A 21083-nucleotide genomic window follows, 5' to 3' on the forward strand; every position below is an offset into this window, starting at 1 on the left:
GACATTACATCTTACAACGGTTGTATAGTGAATTATATCATTTTAAGGCTTACAGCACATAAAAAATGTATCCCTACAGCAAAATAGACTACGAAATTACAGCCCAGTCACATAAACCAACAATGTAATGATGTGACTGAGTTTTACTTAACTTCCAATTTGTTTTTCCTCTGGATAAGCTGCTCAGTTATGCAGTCCTGGCTGGTTTACAGTGTGTCATATAAGGTATTAAAGTGCCTTATAGGGTGGGCTAAGGGGAGGACTAATCTCAACCTCCAACCATTCGTATTAGATTTAATTATACCTAACGTTTTATTTATTATTTACATTGTCCACACACTTTTAAATGTTGCTGCATGGTAACACAAGGTCAACAGTGACAAGGAGCTTACTTATGAACTGTTGTCCTTAAAGTTCTCAGGTGTCAGTAAACAGTAAAGTGGTAACCTTTTGGCCCTGTGGATGTCATTTTGATGGCAGTATCACCCCACTAACAGCCAAATACTGGGCCCGTTCTAATGGGCCTCCACCAAATGCTGCAGCAGAGAAGTCCACAGGGGGAAGAGTGCCAGTAGGAACAGACTCATCGCACTGTGAGATAACCATGACGGAAGGAACTTGTGATAAGGAAGATGGCAAAACATGAAATGATTGGCAAGATGTGGTACGGCATTTTTTTTCCTTTTAAAGCCTTCAGAAGACAGTGCTGTCCATTTGAAAAGGCCCAGTGATCTCTTTTTTTGCAGTGACATTACGTGAAACCATGTGAATTCTTTCATTAGGGCCTTTTCCGACCGGGCCGCCAATTAGCATAACTCTCTGAACAAGCTGACACTGTTCATAGATGTTTCATCTGGGAAACAAAGGGCAGTTTAGACCCAATTATACTTACGGTTTGCTGGCACCCCAAGGCATTTACACTGACTACAGCACTGAGACAGTGAGAGAAAATCTTTAGAGGACAAAGAAATTGAAGGCAAGGGTATCGTGTGGGGTTCAAATGGCCTTTAAAGATGAAAGAGGTTAAAATCTATTTGCGTTTGAAAGGGATCAATGTAGTGTAACTTTCTGCAAAGCAAATGACGTGCAGGCTAAAGTGAGCTGTCATTAAGAATGATACTAAGCTGATAATTGGTTAATTTACTCGTTTGTGTACTGTACATAATAATTGAGTCTTTTAGGTAAATGTCAAGGGTAAACATGATCTCAGTAGATTTGTTATGCACAGCTGCCTCTACATCCCAGTGGGTTGTTGTGTAAAGCTAAGGTTTGGCAACATCCTCTGTTCTGCTGCACAAGGCTGACTCATCAAATCAAGACAATACAACTGAAAGGGTGGAAGATTTCACTAAAACAACAACCGTGTGTGGAGGCAGTGTGTTTAAAGGAACAATCTGTGAGCGGTTGACATGGAGGGAGAAACGGCAGGTGATTGCAGGCTATCCCCAGTCCATCTTCTGGGTGGTAATTTGTGCAGATTTTTCTCCCAAAGAACCTCACAGCACTGGATTTCACCGGGAGAAATGAGATGACTTCAAAGGAACAGGGGGAGGCATTTATGGCTGGATGATGAACCTCAGAAAAAGCAGCTTGCGGTTTAAATCAGTCGTGCTGTTAGAAGTCCTACAGAATGTGATGAAATGCCACATTGAGAGCCCTGATTAACGCTGCAGCAACCAGTGCTCCTACAGTAAAAACATTTCTCAGTATCCACATGTCATCCATAATTCTTTGAGAAAATAATCTTGTATTTTTCACCAGCAAAGAATGTCTACTCCTCTTTGATAACACCCTTTTCCTATTCTTCTTTTTTTTTTCTTTCAACCAAACTCAGGAACGTGGACTGCAAAGCTTAATAGTTTCCAGAAGTTGTTCCAGCTTGTGAAGGTGTGCCTTCACAAGGTCGCAGGAGGAGCAGTTTTGAACTATCCGCACACACAACACAAATGTGACTGTTGGCACTCGGGGGAGGACTGGAGCTGGTACAGCAGTGTCGCACATGCCTGTTGATGGCAGCACATCTGAGCTCATAGACTGCTCCATTGCTCCAAAATTTCCAAAATCTGAACCACCCAGCAAAAGGTGTGTGCGTGGGACGATATCCACACACGACAATAAAAGTATTGCAGTGCTGTGTCTTGGTGAAGAGTTTCAGCTGCTGTCATCACATCAGCCCACTCTGTAAAAAGAGTTGGACGTGAACTGACTGTAGACAAATCAGATACATAACAGCCGCAGCCTTCTTGCCCTTTTTCCTTTTTGTAGACAGCCCAGTGGTTTTGCTTCTATTTTCCTGAATCTGACTAATGAATCTGACAGCTGCTTCCATTTCTAATGGATGTATTGACATGTCAACATGTGGTTAAAGCAGGTATTGGGGCCTGTACGTTGTAGCTCCTTAGCTGAATGTCAGTGTAAACGCGTGAGAGCAAATGTATACAGGTGGGAAATATGCAATCGATGTGCTGTGACATTGCATATTCACATGTTACACATGACACAGACAGAAACAAAAGAGCGCTTTAATTGCCTCGTCTCCACGTTGCTTCACTCAACCTAGCGGCACCATTCCTCCAGGACAGACAGTCTACTCTTGCTGCACGCAGACACAAAATTACACAAACCCCTGCGATAATGGGCATGCACACATTTAAAGGGTTACAGTAATTCCTTTCATTCAACACTCCCAGTCGCCTGTGCTTACCATCAATAGCCCTCGCCGGAGCGATTACTTCCAAACTGTGCAAGAATCCCAAGAAAAGCAACCCGGCTGCCAGCATGCCGGCCGTGGTGCGCAACATCGTAGCTTATAGCTCTTTTCTTCTATTTTTTTTTTTTTTAAAGAATATTAGTCATCAATCGCCTCTGGGTCCTGTCAGGCTGGAGGGTGCAGACAGGGCGACGACGCCGAGTCCAGGCGGCGATGATGATGATGGTGGTGATGATGATGCTCCTTGCTTGGAATCCGCTTTCTGGGTGCGCAACGGGGCTGACAGGGCTGCTGCTGTCTGCTCACCCCGAGAAAAAAAACGCAGAATGTCAAGGAGAGAAAAAAAAAATTAAAGAAAAAAAAGAAGGAAAGAAAGCCGAGGATTCTCCCAGTCCGGGGTAGCCTAGGGGCTCCTTGGATGCATGGGCAGCCCTGCCACAAAGGCTAGCAGGCTGAAGTGAGCATCGAGCTAGCCCGGCTCACAGTAGAGGTGGAGGAGAGCTGGCGCCTGTAATCATGCAATTGTCCGTCCTTTGTTCTCCCTGCCCCAGTGAAGAAGCCACAAGGGGGGAATGAAGAAGTGGATCAGATGTACCTCTCCTCCTCACCAGCTCTGCTGCTGCTGCTGGCCACAGATTGAGCCTGGAGCCCGGAGCCCAGTCAGTCAGAGCTCTGTGACGTCGCAGCATCAGCGCTCAGCTGGCCCTCCCCTCTCCTGCACACACACACAGCCCCTCCATCCTCCACTTAAACACACTCCCTCATGTCAGCTTCCATCTGGAGCACACTCACTGGACACTTCATTAGGTACACGAGTGAAAACGAATAGATTCTAATATAACATTTCTGCGCAAAAATCCACGAATGTTATGATATTAGACTTACATAGACTTTATTTATCCACTAAGAAAACTGCTTGGTCACAGTGGCTCAGTTGCACATAAAAAACAGCCAAAAAACACATAAAAATGAAATGAAATAAAATAATGAAAATAAATACCATAGTGTGTCTATAAGATAAGGTAGAAATCTACAAGAAATTAAAGTAAATATACACTATGCATATGAAGGATAAATAAAGTGCAATAATATGGGTGGAAAACCATTGAAAGATGAGTTGTACAGCTGGATTGAACATGGATGATGTCATATAGCATATTGTTATAAATAAGAGAGAGAGCTGTTGATTCATTTTCTATTGTTGTTGTTTTTTTTGTTTGTTTATTTTTTGGAGACTGTGGTTTGTAGTACTACTTAATTGCAATGAGATGTACTGACACATGTTTCTGTTACTTTGACAACCCCATTTTTGTTGATGATCAATCAGTTGCATCACCACCTTTCCCACACCGTTTCAACATAAACTGAACATTGTAATGGCCATGAAGCTAAGGTTTAGTTCAGAACTGTTGAATTATAATGTATTTGTTTTCACTAGGGTACCTAATGAAATGAACATGTGTCACATTTGCCCCTCTGTGTGTCATTAAAATATAATATTTTATTATTTGCAATTACATTGCATTGAAATTACAGGGAAGTAAAGGGGTGAAATCAGTACCAAAATAACATATAGGATTCAACTCGCACCTCTGGAACTAACGGCCCACACCTCCCAGTTAATAATTAACCTTTGTTGGTTATTTTTTACAGTTTTAAATAGAGGACCTCCAGAGCAAATAATGAAAAAAAATAAATAAAATAAAATAAAAAATAAAACGACCAAGCAGTTGCAATTAGTATTTAATTATGAAGTAGGTAAAGTGTGATGAGCAAAGCACTTTTTCAGACAAATACATTTTTTAAAAATGGTTTGACCGGTCAAGAAAAAAAAAAAACAACAATATTTTGAAGCAAGTTTTTGATAAATGACAGTACTGGATGAGAGCGACCTCATACATGAACAGTAATACAACGAAATCCAATTGAGTTCAATTAATGGCTCTCAAGTTTGCAAAAGCAATTTCACTATACAAAATGGCTGAATGGGTAAATTATTTCTTCATACATTTTAATATAAGTTACATTTTTTAAAATGAATTACAGCATAGCCTACTTAATTCAAAATGTGTTTCGTTTAGTCCCACCATCTGAACCCATCATTTTCCACAGTAACATTGTAGGTACATTCATTGAATGATTTATGTGTTTTTGATAGGAATCTAAACGGCAGCTATCTGGACTCATTAGGCAGCCACGTCAGTCTCCTTCTGGATGTGGCCTTCACAGGACTGGGAAGGTTGCATTTAATGACTCTTTGGAGCAATCTCCATCTGGCTTCGTAAAGTCACTGTCATTCATACAATCTTCAATGAGAAGTTCTGCAAAGGTGATCCTTGAAATGGGACATGAAATTTTAACAGTTTCATCCTCTAAGACCTGGTGCTGCACTGAGTCAAGTCTCTGGGCCTTTTGGTGCTCATGGAGTAGCTTCACATCCTGATAACTACAAGAAAAATATGCACTTACAAATTACTGAACTGCAGCAATATAAACAGTTTTTGCAGATTAAAAGAGGTCATATGCTAAAATGTTCTCAGGGAAAATAAACCAAACTGCCTCCAGAGAAGCTTCTATTGTCTACTTCTTCACTCACAGGGAGAAAGATGGAAGAGAATGTAATATGAGAGAGGAAACTTCATCTCCAACACCTTTTCCAATCGATGGTTAGACAGGAACAAACACAGGATCTACTGGTTTCCTGTCCAAAATACTGAGTGTTTACAGTATGTTTTTGGGATGCACATGTTCTCGGGTCTCAGGTTCTTCTTAATTAAACCTTTTGAATGAGGAAAAGCTGCTAATGCCCCCGTGGCAGTCTGAAGACACTCAAGAATTCCGCCATCAGTTTTACTGTTGTTTCTGTTTTGGTGATGAAAGTCCAGCGCATTAACTGATCAAAGATCAAAGGGTCAAAAAGAGGTTTTTGTTGTTAGTTCAACCATATATAGCAGGTACAGGACAAAGTAAGATGAGAGGACGTTCCTCCAGGACCATGGAGCTACATGAAGACATAAGACATAAGCGTTGGGGTGTCTGTAAACGTTTGACTGATTATCAGCATACTGTGTGCAAAGGGCCGAGTAAAGGTTGTTTATTATTATTAAGTATAAATGGGCTCAGTATTGATACCACCAGTAAAATCAAGTTGGATAAACTGAGACCACACTTTGTCTTTATACACTGAATAAGTGGGTCTGACAGATGTTAAATTGTGAAACTACGTAAACTAAGACACATACATCAAGTGGCCCATGAATGCAGAATGAAACCTTGGCAACAGCTTGTGAAAAAGACCAAGGAAACATACCATTTGTTTGTTTTTAACACAACAGCAGACAGCTTTATCCCGCTTTAACTCTAACTTTAACTCCAAACACTTTCTGAACTTCTGCTTTTTAAATGTTTTGCTGGTCAGTATTGTATTCTTCCTCTCTGGAGAGCAACAAGTCATCCAAGTTTCAAGCATCTGCTGTATTTCGAGTTTGACCAGCAAATAAATAAACAGTTTAAAAAAAAAAATGAGGAAGCATCTGGCACTTCCTCATGGAGCAGACAGAAACACAATGCTGGGTTTTTATGTGTAAGTATTCATGACTTTTAGGTCAATTACAAGAGCACAAATAAAATGGGCTTTAATGTACTTCTATACCGTGTTGTCCTACCCTGTTATTTACATATCAGTGACACTACAGCCTGAGATCGGTGTGTGAAATGCTGTGCGACACTGACACCTAGTGGGTCTGCTCTGCTACCATTATCCAAGCCAAAGAACAATGAGTCCTTTGTGACAAAAACAGAAATAAAATAAATGAAATGCATCCGTTTAAAGACTTAAAGTATTAATTTCTGTGTCATGATGTTTCTTACATGGATGAGATAAAAATAAAATGAACACAAACAACAACCAGCAAAAATGTTACGAAAGATATTGTCCGCATGACCTCACTTTGACATTATATTTACTGAGCTAGAGAAACCTCTCTTTCAGTGAAAGAGCAATTAGTCTGTTACACTAAGAGAAGCAGGCAAAGAGTAACCCATTTTAAACAAGCTTGTTCTCAGTTAATCCATACAGGAATGCTATGTTTTTTACTCCCAAATCTTCATCCTTTAATGTGTTTTTTACATCAGTTGTAGTGTTTTGGAAAGAGCTGAGAAGCTTAACTCAGAGCTTCCCGTATTGTTTACATAGCAACAGTCACACAATACCACCTCTTAATCCATCAAATGCAGAGTTTCCGTCCAGAAAATGTCTTCATACCAGGAGCTTTTACGCAACCCTGATTTAACTAAAAACAGACAGGCTGTGAAGAAACATGGAAAGACTTTCGAAATGAAGAAAGTTTCATAAACGTCTGCGGCACCATCAAATACACACACACAGAAACCACAGGCATGCACATGTGTGACACCCACGCTTTATACGCAGCCATGTCGCCTAACTGTGTGACCAGTGTTCCTCAGGATGGCACTGTTCTCCCAACTTTTGCTGTAGTAAAAACGTTTGTCTGGAAGCCTTCCTTTTAAATTCCTCCTAATGTGTTTTTACATCACGCAGTGACACTATCCAATCTGTACCCACAAGAACTCTGAGTTGATGCATTAGACAGTAAGAGAGAAGGAAAAGAGCAAATAACACACATTTTTAACAAGTTTCACAAAATATGTTAGTTTGAGGTGTAGCACACTATACTGCCTGTTGCTGAGAAAATAATGCCCAGTAATCATAGTATCGTGGCTGTTTACCCAAACATCAGTCTCTTCAAGAGAGAAGATCTCAATACGTTCCAGACATGAGTTGGTGATTTTTACAATCTACCAGCAGATGGAAGCATTACACAGATGGCAGTCATCCTGACAACGCCTCCTGCGTAAAATCACTTTCGTTTTAGTCTTAGTCTTGTGCATATTGAAACATAACAAACACTGTCTCTGTTTTGCATATTTTCCGCTGACAGAATATCTTTTCTTTACAAAATGTGTAAAAAAAAAAAGAAAGAAAAAAAAAAGAAGTAAACCAATCCAAACTACAATCTCATCTTCTGTAAAAATGTCAAATATACCAAACTGATCAAGTGTCTGTGAGATGATCCACAGAGGCGCCTCCCCTCAACCCATAGGACCCAAAGACCCCCACTAACAACATTCTGTTACCAGACACCACAGGACACCCTCAGAAGACCCATGTCCATTCTCTGATGAGTCACTACTGTGTTGGAGGCACAAGAGAGTACCATAAAATGTTAGGAAGGTGGTCAGGAGGAAGTCTTCTGTAACCAGCTGCATCTCATATTTTACCCATCCAACTTGAATCCATCTCAGAGGATCATGTTCACTCCCTTCTCCTCTGGCAGGTGTATATGTGCGCATGCACTGTGTGAAAGACAGACAGAGAGAGAGAGACAGACAAAGAGAGAGAGAGAGTTCAGCTCTAATGGCTGACTGTGATATTTGACCCTGCAGCCATTAGAAGGCGACTCACTGATACTGTACGTACACATCTTTCATTACGCTGACATTTTGCGCAGCATTAAAGCCTCACCTCATTCATCCCCGACCAATTTTCTTTCCCATCTGTGACTCCTACATTGATCTGCACCTCTGAACTGGAGCATCAAACTCTTGCTGTGTATCTCTATCACCAGTAAAGCCATTCCAGCATGATTATCTTGCCTTGTTTGTGTTGTTGTTATTTATGTCAACAGCAAACGTTGAAATGACAAAATATTGAACGCAGAATATGCATGTGGCAGGATAACGATAGAAATGTCAATCGCCTCAACACAGATTTTAAGCAAACCCAATATCAATTAAAAAACATCACGAGTGTCAAAGAAGACATCAGAGATCAAAGTCAGATGTCAGTGAACAAAATTGTCATCTTTGCACAGCAGCCGTGTCTTTTTTTTTCTCACTAATCTATCTGATAAGACTGACAACCATTGATTTGTTCCTTTCCCTGTGAGATTGATTTTTACGTCCCGGGGTGGAAAACCATCAGTCTCAACTATCAGACAACTGCTGGGTATTAGTCTCCCGCTAAAAGACCTCTGCTGCTCTGCGGGTGAGTTTCTTTTCAGCACAATTTTTATTGTCGGAGTAAGTGAAAACACCATTCATCTGGTCTGTGTCACGACTGGAGCAAGTATTTCATGCGTCATCCTTTCATCCGCAAGCTCAGGCCCACGATGCGCCTCCGCCCAGTTTACTGCAGCTGTGATGGAAGCCAGGTTGAGGTCCAGAGCTTAGGAGTCAGTACTAGTTCTCACTCGTAGTTAAATATTAAGACGCACGGTTTTCCTGATTAAGGAGAGAAATCAGTATTGGTATCGGTATATTAACAGAAGACTTCTACGAGTCTAAACACATGTATCAGTGAACTGCATCATGATGTGAATCTACGTACATCATCACTCATCTTCTGCGCTCCCCTCTCTCCTCCCTGTGCTGGTGCTCCCTCTCTCCCCTCCCTTGCTTCGAAGCCAGATGGATTACCTCATCAATCAAAGTTCCCAGAATCACGTCCTGTAAGTGTGTGTGTGTTTCCCACCAATGCGGTGTCTACCTTCAGCAGAAAGACGAGTCTGAGGTAGTCGCTGCAGTCATTTTGAAGAGAAAATTGAAAAAAAAAAAAAAAAAAAGATGTTCCAAATAATTAGCTAATCCTTCTCCTCTTTATTCATTTGCTCACAGACAGAAAATGGCGAATCCTGCCCTTTTAATGACAAAATGTGTGTGGTAAAGGGGGCAGGCGGTTTTCGTAGTGGCCTTTTTTTAATTTAACAAACATAAAATGAGCAGATACTCAAGGATTATTGTAGATTTCCATATGCTCACACTTCTCTAAGCAGAAGAATAAAAAAACTGAGCAGTGAATTTTAAATGCTTACAAACAGAATAAAGGCGAACGTTCTGTTACAAAACTGCATTTATCTTTTGGTAGCTTTTAACAAAGTTTCATTTTAGTAATGCAAGTAAGCAAAGTCAAAAATGTCGATGTTGTAATTAAAAGATCCTGACCCATAGAGAGATAGGAAGCCGTACGATGTTGTACAATGTCTGCATTTTTTTTTTCCTTCCTCAAAAGGAACAATTATGGAGCGGCCAATGCTGATAACACCTAAGGAATTTGAGGCATGCACAAACAGCCCTTCCCCCATCCGCTTAGCTCGCGCTCCCCCTTTCCCTCATCCCCTTCTCTCCTTTCCTACCCTCTCCATCACCAGTCTTTCTTTCTTTCTTTCTTTCTTTCTTTCTTTCTTACTCTGTTACTCAGATTACTTTCAGCTGGGACAAAAATTAAATAGCTCACTTAAAATGCAAAACAAATATATATGAACATTTTGGAGGTAAGGTGAGGATTTCTGTGACTTTTATTCACAGAATTTATACCATCTGTTAATGGCCATTTGGGATGAAATGTTGCCCCATGCAAGCAGCCATTTAAGGAATGGTTTCCTGGATAAAATAAGTTACATGAGATCGCTTTGAGAGGGAGCTCTCATAGAATTTAAGCATATAGAACTCAAATTCTTGTTTTCGTCGATCCATCAATCTATCACGCATCCTATGTGTATTTAACATTTAAAAATGGAAAATCTTGACTAAACCCACTTGAAATCAAGAAAAAATATATAGCAAAGAGAACTGTATTGCCATTTGGTGTCAAGTTCACTGTAGCATATGTTTATTTTATGTATTTCAGATCACATCTCAGAGCCAGTGCTCATAAATGAACTTAGATAGCAGCAGTTTTACAACTGTTGATGCTATCAGAAAAGAATAAATCCAATTGTATATCATTATATTTGACATCAAAACCATGTTTCGCATATGTTGTAAAGCTTAAAATAATCCATTTTGTTTTGAAAGGGGAAAAAAATAATATAGTGCATATTAAATTAAAGTCGTGTTGATGTTGAATACTGAACACTTGGCAGGTTTGGTACTAATGTGAAGCCAGTTATAGATCAAAGAAAGGTGAGGACTTTAGCAGCTAAGAGTCTGATACTTTCCTTCACCAACAGCCAATATACCTTGTCTAAAATGTAATTGTTTTGCTTTTTGTGGAGCCCCAGTGAAGAGCAGAGGGAACTGGATGCTTACACAGGATGATCTACTATTGCAGCATGTGGAAGTTAAGAAAAATATATGCAATGTTTCTCCCATAAAGTTGGAATACTTTTTTTTACGTCTTCTCATTAAATTGTGACATTGTAAAAATGTTATCTATTCTTGACAAAGTTTATATCCTCTCAAAACTTTCTTGATCAATCTCTTCCAAACATATAAAATGTGTATAAACAGGAATAGAAAAGAGAATGTGTGTGAAAACAAAATTATTCCTACTATAGGGTTTAATATGTGTATATAATTATTAATGCTCTTCTGAGGGTGTCCTATGGTGTCTGGTAACAGAATGTTGTGGATGATGTGGATCATCCCAAAGATACTTGATCAGTTTGGGATCTAGTGAATCTGGAGGCCAGGTCAACACCTTGTGCTGTTCTTCATGTTTTTTGAGTTGTTCTTAAACTGTTTTTGTGTGTGTGTGTCTGTGTCAGGCTGCATCCTGCTGGGGATGTGCTGCCATCAAGGAGTGTCATTGCTATGGGGTGGGGGTGTCTGGTCTGGTCTAAGTGGGTAGTACATGTCACAAGATTTCAAACAAATTGTCACAGTCACAAGATGGTCATGGTAATTTACTTCTCCTGTCAGTGGTCATAATGTTATGCCTGACTGTTGTATAGCTCACCTTGTTTTAACAAAGGATTTTAGTGAAATTTGAATCACACCCATATGCATATTACATTTACCCATGGCTTTCTCTCAGCACACACAGGGCTACTGACATTTATTTGTTTTTTTTGTCAGCAATTCCCCTCCAAAACTCCCTGCCCAAACTTCCTCTTTCACACTCTCCCTCAAAAAACACATTCCAACCACAGGGAATGCTTGACTGATTGTCTGATGAGTGTGTGTGGTCTGCTCTGCAGACATGTTGCTGGTAGCTGTTCTCACGTGAAGCAAGCACACACGCATCTATTTCTCCGTCTGTGCTTCTGATCACACAGCATTTTATTGTTTCTTATTTACTTTAATAGTGCCAGAATGTCCTTCCCTCTGCTACTGCTTTCCCAAGAACTGAGATTTCAACTGCATGTGTCATTCATTACAGTGAGGGTCTATTTAAAACTGCACCTAGAACAAATCTTAAGCTACTTTTTATGAGTTCGGTATGTGGTGTTGCACTGTTTTTATTGTGTTGTATGTTTATTATCATGAAATTATTCCTGGCGCTAACCAGCGAGGCAATTTTGCAAACCAAAACTACAATAGCTGGATGAATGATTTATACTGAAATGAAAACGTTTATCGTGGATAAACATGAATAAAGATTTTCCAGTTCATTTAACATGAGCTACACATGCTCGTAGAAAGTGATCTGAAGTGCAGTCAACAGTTAACTAGTTCCTGGCGTAAAGCCTGTGCTAGGATTTGGTAGGAGGATTTTAAACATAAAGTTTTCTATGCTCAACTGTGTGTGTGTGTGTGCACCCCTCTGCACACGTAGAATGGTAATTTTGTGAATGGACTCTGCTTCCTCTCCCTCTTTTTGCCCATATGTCCAACACTGATTTGCTGTCTTCCTCCCTCTGTTAGACATTTTGACCTTGAACCCCCGCGTCGACCGCCTCAATGACCAGGACCCTCCATCACACATGAACTCCCTGAACCCATCCACACCATTCATATTCACTTTCCCACACACACACACACACACACACACACACACACACACACACAGGATCCCCTTCCTCACAAACAACAGGCCACTTTGACGATAGAGGTTCACCCCCCACGGCATTGATTCTGTTGCGTGTGTGTGTGTGTGTGGTTGGGTGTGTGTGTGTGCTGGTCATCGATGCAGCCAAAGGGTGGAATTTCCTCAAACATGTGCTGTTGTCCTCAGACAGCTGGGGTGGTAGCTGTTGCTATTTGGTTGTGTTTTATGCTGAAACTGCAAATGAAAAAAAAAAAAGTTTCATATATTCTTTTATATAGCAACTGGTGAAGAGTACAAAAAATGGACCAGATGTAGCTTTAGTTTTATGGGAAAACCTTTCACCTTTGTTTCGAAACACATGAATTCTCCCACATGGCAAATTAAACGTCTTTTCCTCCCTAATACGCAACATTAGGCTCATACTCATGTGAGCAAACACATGCACGCTAACGGCCTAGCTACCCTGGAGGTAGAAAGTATGGATTCACAGCCTAGAACACTTGGGGTGGAGGGGGATGGGTTACTTAGCAACTGGGCTGTTGATGTCCAAACAACGTTCATGTCGTCAAAGTGGCTGGTTGTGCCAGACTGAAGTTCTGCTGAGTGCAACTGTGTCGCTGGTGCGTTCCCAAATACGAATGAATGGAGAGGCACAGTGAGCCAGGCTGGACGGAGTGGCACAAGGACGAACGCAGCATGCTTATGGCTCAGAGTCATAGAAATACTGGCCACGCCATTTATTTTATTGTCCACTCAGAGGACTTGCAGTGTGCAAAGTCAACCTGGTGAGATGTCTGTGGAGATAGGACAGGAGATACTTCTGCTCACTAAAAATATGCAGGGATATCGAAGTTCTCACAATTCTTCAGCCTTTTCAGTTGTTTTATGAAAATTTACCATAAAATGATGCATTTGTGTGAGGAAACACAGGCTGTTAGATGCTCCAGTATGTTCTCCTGCTTTATACAGTGTGTATTTGTATCTTTTTTACGCAGAGTTAATTACAGGCAAACTGCACAGAAAACGTAATAAACTTGAGTTTTAATGTCTAGAAACAGTCGCACAGCTCAGCGCTCTCATTTGAAAAACAGGCACACAGCTCTGAGGGGGAAGTCGGCTCTGCCACAGCAGTTGTGAGACTGTGTTTATCCTTTAAACAGATGCCTTGCTGGTTAGAAAAAAAAGCCAAAAAACTATAAAACCCCAAATCATGTTTGGTGTCACCTCTGTGCTTTGGTGTGAGCAAAATTAATTATGACACTTTTTTGCAAGGGGTTTGGCATGCAGTCATAATAATCAAATGTGCTATTTATGAAGATGTCTCTCTGTGACAAACAGACGGCCCTTATGACTTGCAAGTTTTATAACTGCTCGCTTCAGATTGAGATTTAAAGTAGCTCAAGTGGTTTGTTGCGTCAACCACGTGCATCATCTCTTTGTAGTAGTATGACCGGCGCAGATTATTTTGAATGAAAACTGCATTTTAAGAACTGTGTTTCAGCTGGCGTCTGTGTGTGGATATATATATTCCAGCCAGTCACTGGACAGTCGCAACAGGAGAAGGTGTAAAGACATGTAAATGCAGCAGTAGAGAGCCTGTGACTGTGAAGCCACGGATAAGACGTGAAAGGTAACTCCAGGACACTCCTCATTCGCACTCTGATGGCAAATGTTTAGGTTTAGTGCCTCTCATGTGCGTCTGCTCTTTAACAGCCTTCGTCTGTGACCTTCAGAGGAAACTGTAGGACATCGTTAGTGTGGGCACCAGATGCCTTTCACCCAGATTGTTTCAGTTGTTCAGTTCAGACCATTTATGAGCCAATCGCACTCACTGACACCAGCCTAGATAGTTTCTAAAATGTCAGATTCCATGTGTCTTGTGAGAAAACGTGGTGACTGACTTTGATTATCGATTAGACATGGTGAACTCTTAGAGAAAACGCTCTGGGTATAGCCCCAGCAACAGTATTATTCTACTTAGAAGCCCATTTGTACTCATTATTTGTACATACTTACTACTACTACATACTACATTTTAAAGTACCAGTAGTGGAAGGAATTGTGCATTTTTACTGCACACATAATGCATAACAATTTGGGGAGAAAAAAGCTGTGTTACAAATAAAACTTCATTGTGTGAAAATAATCAGCTCATACACACATATACATATATATGACAATGTAACATTAACACATATCTTTTGCACTGGTGAGCGATCACGTGACGGCGGGAGGACAAGAGGACAAGCAGTTACAGAAAATTAATGAATCTTTTCAGAGCTAAGAGTAAAGTTTTCCTTCATTGTAGTTTAGTTTAGTTATCCAGTCGTTGCTGTGTTTTGACAATAAACTTTTTCAATCGTGAATCTCAAGTATAAAGGTATAGTATTAGATTCTATTTCCTGAAAATTAACATACGAGCAGCGTTTAAATACTGTAGCTGCCTGAGGGGATTATTTGAGCTGATTATTAATTATGTCGTCCTCATCTTCTTTAGACTAACGCTGGCTATGAGATACATGTCGACAGTTTGCAGCGGTGACACAAACAAGAAGTTGACCACAATGCTTCCTCCACACATAACCAAAGCTGTAAATGTGTAGAACCTGGTTTGCATACAGCACATTCAGCATTTTTTATTTTTAGCTACTCCCTGCAATGGAAGTCCAAGCAGTGATTCACATCTCTGACATTATGATCCCTGTGAGTTATTCTTTTATTTATTTTTTTACTCATGTGGTTCAGTAAATCTGGAACACTGATTTCATCTTTTCTATTAGGCGCTTTGACATTTTCCATGAAAAAAAAAATCTGAAAAGTTAGAAGTGTTTGATGACTGTAGTACAATGACAAGCAGGTTTCAAACATTTTTACCCTTTAAAGAAAAAGAAAGAGGGGAGCATGTTAAATCATGCACTCATCCTCAGACCTCAGCCGCCCTGAAAGATTGATGATTTAAAGAAAGCACCAGCAGCCTGGAGCTGTCAGAAACAGCTCTTATCCTCTTGGGCAAAATACCATTCAATTAAAAAAGAATTTAAAGCATTCAGTGGAAAAACGCTTGTAATTTTTACATTTATGGCACAGATGAAACGGATCAATATGAAGAGAGGCTGAAAACTGTAAATGTAATTTAGTATGTAATGACTTATGTGTGAACTGTCACAACTACAAAAATGATTTAGAATTCCTGACTAGTGCTTCTTATACCTCCGATGCGTATGGGTGTGTTTGCGTTGTAAACATATTGAACAAAGTTTAATGATTACTTTTCAGCCAAGCAAACACAGGGGGAAGGTTACACAAGCAAAGAGGTGGATGGCGGTAAAAACACAGAAGGTATGTTCTGTCTGGCTGGGTTAAAGGGTGATGGAGTTGATCCACATTTATAGTATGACCTTATTACAGATAACAAGCCCAATATTCTGCCACAGGCTTTTCCATTGCATGTTTAGCACATTTTGCATTTAAAGCCTTTATTTGTCTGGTGCACAGAACTTTGAGAGACTGTTGTTGCTGGCTCTGAATTGGTTTTCTGCTTTAACTTTAATGGGGCTCATATATGTCATTATGTGGCCTAATATTTATATTATTTACTCACAATATCCTGCATGTACATGGACACCACAGCTCACTGTCAAAAGCACCTAAACTCTTAAAAGCATTTTCCAACCAGTGACGTAACAGTCCACAGCCTCAGCGGATCAGTCCTTCCATACGTGCTGGGTTCTGTTTAAGGTTTCTTTCGTTAAAAGGGGGTTTTCCACGTGTACACACAGTCTCAGGGTTCTGTAAAACAGCATGGGGAAATTTTGACTGTTGTAGGCTGTGGATAAAACTGAAATAAATATTCAGAGTTAGTTAGGTTGATTGTGTTTCTGTTGTTATGTTTGAATAATTGTAATTTGAAGGCAAACACTTTTCAAAAAATTATAAATCTGCTTGAAATGATTCTCAGAAGTTATCAGTGGAGTTTCTCAGTCACCCAGGTCATGAAGAAAAAAAGGGGCAACTAGGTTTCTTAAAGCCACTTGGATATTCTCAGTAAACCTATAATGTGATATATGTGTTTATTCATCATATCCATTCACCACTTCCTCACTGTGTGTGTATAACTGAAACTATTTCTTGTATATTTGATTTAACATTCTCTATTTCATGTCCAAAAAACCTTAAGGAAAGGCAACTGCACTTGTAGAGTTACGTGAAAACGTTTCATCCGAGTAGCTTCTTTAGTTCTTTGTTAGAACCTGTAGAGGAATCAGAGTTTAAGCTGGAACATCTGTGAGTGTCAGCCATCAGAAACTCGGATAACGAGTGCAATAACATGTAAACATATAACCCCTGTTTTCCCTATACATGTTTACATCGTCTCTGGACGGTATGGCACAGTTTTTGAATATACTGGTATCATTCTATATTGTGTTCTTCAAAAGTGTCTTGTTTTGCACGTCATGCTGCTCACATGGGCCAAATAAAGTTTTCTGAATCTGGAGTAACTTGTTTGGTATTATTATCATATTAATAATATTGTCATATTATTATTATTTTTTTGTATCTTTTTCTCATTTTTACTTAGCTTGTCTGCACTTTATCCAGTTTATTCATACAGTCATATTTAGATCCTGTCTGGAAAGTTTCAAACATTTATGACATGTTTTTGAATATGTTGTGTATTTGTTTATATTTTGTTCTTTATAAGTGTCTTGTTTTGCACATCATGCCGCTCACATGTGCCTTAAAATTTTTGTACATATTATTCATTTTTCTAGGATCTACCTTTGTGCTGTCTTGCTAAAACCTTGCAAAATTTAGAAGTCTAAAGTTCTAAGCTTATATCATCTTATGAATTGTTATTTATTATCCATACTACCTCTGCAATAACATGTAAATATATAATCTCTTTAACTCCTGTTTACACTTATCCTGTCTGCACTTTATCCATACAGCCATCTTTACATGGCAAGTGTCTGGCTTTTCATGTCGTGGTGCTCACATGTGCCTTAAATTTCCCCCCAGAGACACATACATTTTTCTGAAGTAACTCTATTTCATTGTCTGTCTTATACTTTTTCCTAATTTTTTATTTAACTAGATTTTGTTTAAGTAAGTCTACCTTATATCATCTTATGGAAAAAAAAACAAGAGGTGACTGAAGGGCTCTCCTGTCCCAGTAACTTCATTTTACAACTTTTTTTTTTTAACTACCTTTTTGTCCAGTTATTCCTACACAAATCCCCTGGTGAGTGAAATAACAGTGGGCGGTGAATGAATTTGAACTAATCCCCTCTTCCCTGTGAACCCCCTACCCCTGTGTGAGGGCCCCCTTGAAGGAGCCCGTGGGGCCCCTGCCCTGCTCTCAGCAGCAGCAGCAGCAGCAGCACCTCTCTCAGTCGAGCTGCGGGACTCCAGGCTCTCACTTCCCCAGCTGCTGACGTCAGCTGGCAGCCTGGGCTGTGCTCGCCGCTCCGGACATAGCGCCGAGAAAAATGCTGCTCTCCGTACCGCCAAGGGCAGGAATCAACCCATACAACGGCTATAACAGCAGAAACAGCAAAAAGGTAAAGGCTTTGTGGATTTTCCCCCACGTTTTCTCCCCGCAGCGTTCGCACTGCAGGGCAACACGTCCGCGTCTGTCGCGACATAAAAAAAAAAAAAAAAAAAAAAAAAAAAGAAGAAGAAGGAGAAGAAGGGGGCTTGTGACAGGGAGCTGCAGTGTCCTTGAAAAAAAAAAAGCTAAACGTACTGATTTTAAGTTGAGAGTAGGTGGAGTGAAATCCACGGTCCCGGTCCGTGCTCTTAGACTAGGTGGGAATTTTCCCGTCCGCTCGGTTTGTGTCACGCTGGACGCCTGCTGGTGTTTTATTTTGTTTGTGTCTCACTGTGTGTGTGCGTGCGTGCGTGTGTGTGTGTACTCCAGTGAAAGGATGTCGATATGGCTCTGCTCACTCATTTGAAAAAGTCAATGGTGGAGAGAGAGAGAGAGGTCGCAACTTTTACGGGGGAACTGTGCCGTGCGGCTGGGATAGCGCGTCCGTGCCTGGATGTGTTTGTGGAAGTGGGGGTAGGGAGGGAGAGAGAGGGAGAGAGAGGGAGGGAGGGAGGCTGAAGGAACATGTTACAAAATGAATTCTGCCTCTTCCTCCCTCGCTTCTCCGGACTCTCTTCTCCGTCTGCTCTTAAATCGCCTCTTCATTGTCTCCTGTGCCGCCGCGTTAAGTTCGCAAAGTTTTTTTTCCTCCTTCCCATCTGAAAGCGGAATACGCCCCACCCCTTGAAAAATCCCACCACACCACGATGACTACATTCCCAGAATCATGAATCGCGCTTTCGTGGTCACATTTCACTGTTGTCACTTAAGTAGCAGGCGTGTTAGAGGAATGCAAATGCACAAGACACTCCAATCCTTACACTATTACTCCATTTCAAATGGCTTTCTGTATCTCTGATTTTTATTTTTGGAAAAATAACTTCCTACAATCCTATTTCCTGAGTGATACTGTTTGCAGAGGTTGTCCTCCCTCCATAAGTGCTAAAAGCCTCTTTCATTTTGCATTTGGTGGATTCACAGTGGCCTCCTGCTTTCCCCGTGTTGATCCTGAACACCTTCAAAATACATGTTGTTTTTTTGTGTGTATGTGTGATCATCCAAACCTGATCTGATGCCAACATGTATACGAGGACCACAGCCTTGCTTTTAAATAGGTTCTTTGTTTCTCACAATTTATTCAAGCCTCTCACAATGTACGTTTTTACCTCAGGGCTTCGTTTTATTCCTTTAAGGATAGTTTTTGACAAACAATCAATTTCCTATATGAACAATTTATGAATTCACTAGTGGGACAAATTAACATGTTTCATAATATGTTCAATACATGTATAGTGAAATATGTTTAAGTTTCTAATTCCTCTGTTATGCGGTATTTTAAAGAAAAACGTCTGTGTCATATATCGTCTTTATTGTCAAACAACAGCAGCAATGTCCTCTTTTTCATATTTCTGAAATGACTAAACTGAGTATGAAGTTAACCAAAAATTCCACTTTAAAATGAAAAATGGAACAGTCAGTCATTTTAGTTGCTTATAGTGGCTTATATGTCGGTTTGATCCATTGCTCTACGGATGTTTTACAGTGCGTTTTCATAAGGGTTGATCTGTTGTGAAAGGAATGATTAAAATAAAAAAAAGGATGTGTTAAAGTGTGTAAAAAGCAGGTTAAGATGTGTGAACAGGTGCTATGGTGGTCCGCAGCTCCTGTGCTTATTGGAGCTTTAAGTTCAGAGAGAGGTCAAGTTCCTGTGTTGTGATTCTTAGCATTTCCTCCTCCCACCGTCGCTGACGTTCTTGCCACACCTGAGCTGCTGGAAAGTAAAAGTCTGAACGTAAGACAGATCTATCGAGGGGGTGAGAAGAGTGCTCTTTGTGCGCGCAATCACTGGGACGGGTGACTAAAAGGCGCTTGGTTTCGGTTGCGCTCGAAGCCAGCTGCTCCTCCCCTTACTCCGCGCCTCATTTCCTCCCTCAAATAAATAGAATTAATGTGCTCAAATCGAATTTGGTCGGTTTCCGTGTAAAGCTTCCTGGATGGAAAACTAACAGGAGGCGGCATGTCGCTCCTTTAGGTATCAAGGGTCTCAGTCAGGGCCTCCACGTTTTTTTGTGCTTGTCATTCACATTTTTGTTCTCTTCTTGGCAGGGTCCCTTTTCAACTAAATGTCAAGTAACTGCTGTGATTTTAAGCTGTGGATGCCTCAGCATAGACTTGACTGAGCCAAAGCATAACTATATATGAAAAGAAGTGAAAGAAACACATTGACTGCAGCCTAAAAATCATCATGGTTCACTCTAAAAAGTCCATTCATCCACGGCAGCAACACCAGAAATGGATCTCTTATGCTTTTTAAAATCAATGATTTCATCCTTTCACTTTCAGCTCTGCAGCTTTCAAATGTCACCATATCTGAATTCTTGGCTAATGTGACCCTGCGCTCAGTTTTAAGTATATTTCTGTCACAACATTTAGAGTGTAACTGCTGGTTATGGCAGACGTTGTAGTTTTGCATTTTGAAGTGATGCTTCCAGACAAACGAAGGCTGTTTCTGCCTCAGAATGAACTGGTTCATCCCAAACTTGTTTAAGTGTGATTGGAAAAAATGTTCTCTAATTAACTAACACATTTTGGTTTGGTGCCTGGCTGATTGTACAAAATATTGAACTAATATTCTTTCCAATTAAGCAAGTTGTTTGTTTACGGAGTTCATTTTAAGTTGAATGGCTTTATATTATTCATCTGTACGTCAGTGTAATTATGAAAAAGTCCCCTGAAATGGAATAATAAACAGAAGTCCTCTCAGGAGAAATAAAGGGCGCAGAGATCAGGAGTAGCCAAGATAAGGGTTTCAGAGAATTATGGATTCATATGATAATTGTACGGCTACTACACTTTGAACACAACTTCAGTGAGTACAACAGTATTTATACAGTGAAAGTTAGATGTTTTTTTAATTCATACATTTAAAAATTGCTCATTTTAGGTTAAATAAAATGCAACCTTCTTGATCCTGGAGATAGATAATTTGTCAG

At 40.3% G+C, this 21083-nt stretch overlaps 2 protein-coding genes across 7 annotated transcripts in view; one reads left to right on the top strand and one right to left on the bottom strand.

Annotated features, from left to right (window-relative positions):
* The window catches only part of LOC125006744 (low-density lipoprotein receptor-related protein 1-like), a 96578-nt gene extending 93197 nt beyond the window's left edge, over window positions 1–3381 (bottom strand). For 4 of the 6 annotated variants that reach the window (XM_047583076.1, XM_047583077.1, XM_047583075.1 and 1 more), the window contains exon 1: window positions 2705–3380. In XM_047583076.1, coding sequence (XP_047439032.1) covers window positions 2705–2801 — 97 coding nt within the window. In that variant the 5' untranslated portion in view covers window positions 2802–3380. Of the gene's footprint in view, window positions 1–2704 lie in introns of all 6 variants that reach the window. The other 2 variants (XM_047583074.1, XM_047583072.1) reach the window with 1 other exon arrangement.
* A 14486-nt stretch (window positions 3382–17867) lies between these two features.
* Window positions 17868–21083, top strand: part of LOC125006849 (RNA-binding motif, single-stranded-interacting protein 2-like) — a 28819-nt gene continuing 25603 nt past the window's right edge. The window contains exon 1 of the mRNA XM_047583287.1: window positions 17868–18061. Coding sequence (XP_047439243.1) covers window positions 17990–18061 — 72 coding nt within the window. The 5' untranslated portion in view covers window positions 17868–17989. The remainder of the gene's footprint in view (window positions 18062–21083) is intronic.

The sequence above is a fragment of the Mugil cephalus genome, chromosome 4, assembly GCF_022458985.1.
Source record: "Mugil cephalus isolate CIBA_MC_2020 chromosome 4, CIBA_Mcephalus_1.1, whole genome shotgun sequence".
Classification (NCBI taxonomy): Eukaryota; Metazoa; Chordata; class Actinopteri; order Mugiliformes; family Mugilidae; genus Mugil; species Mugil cephalus.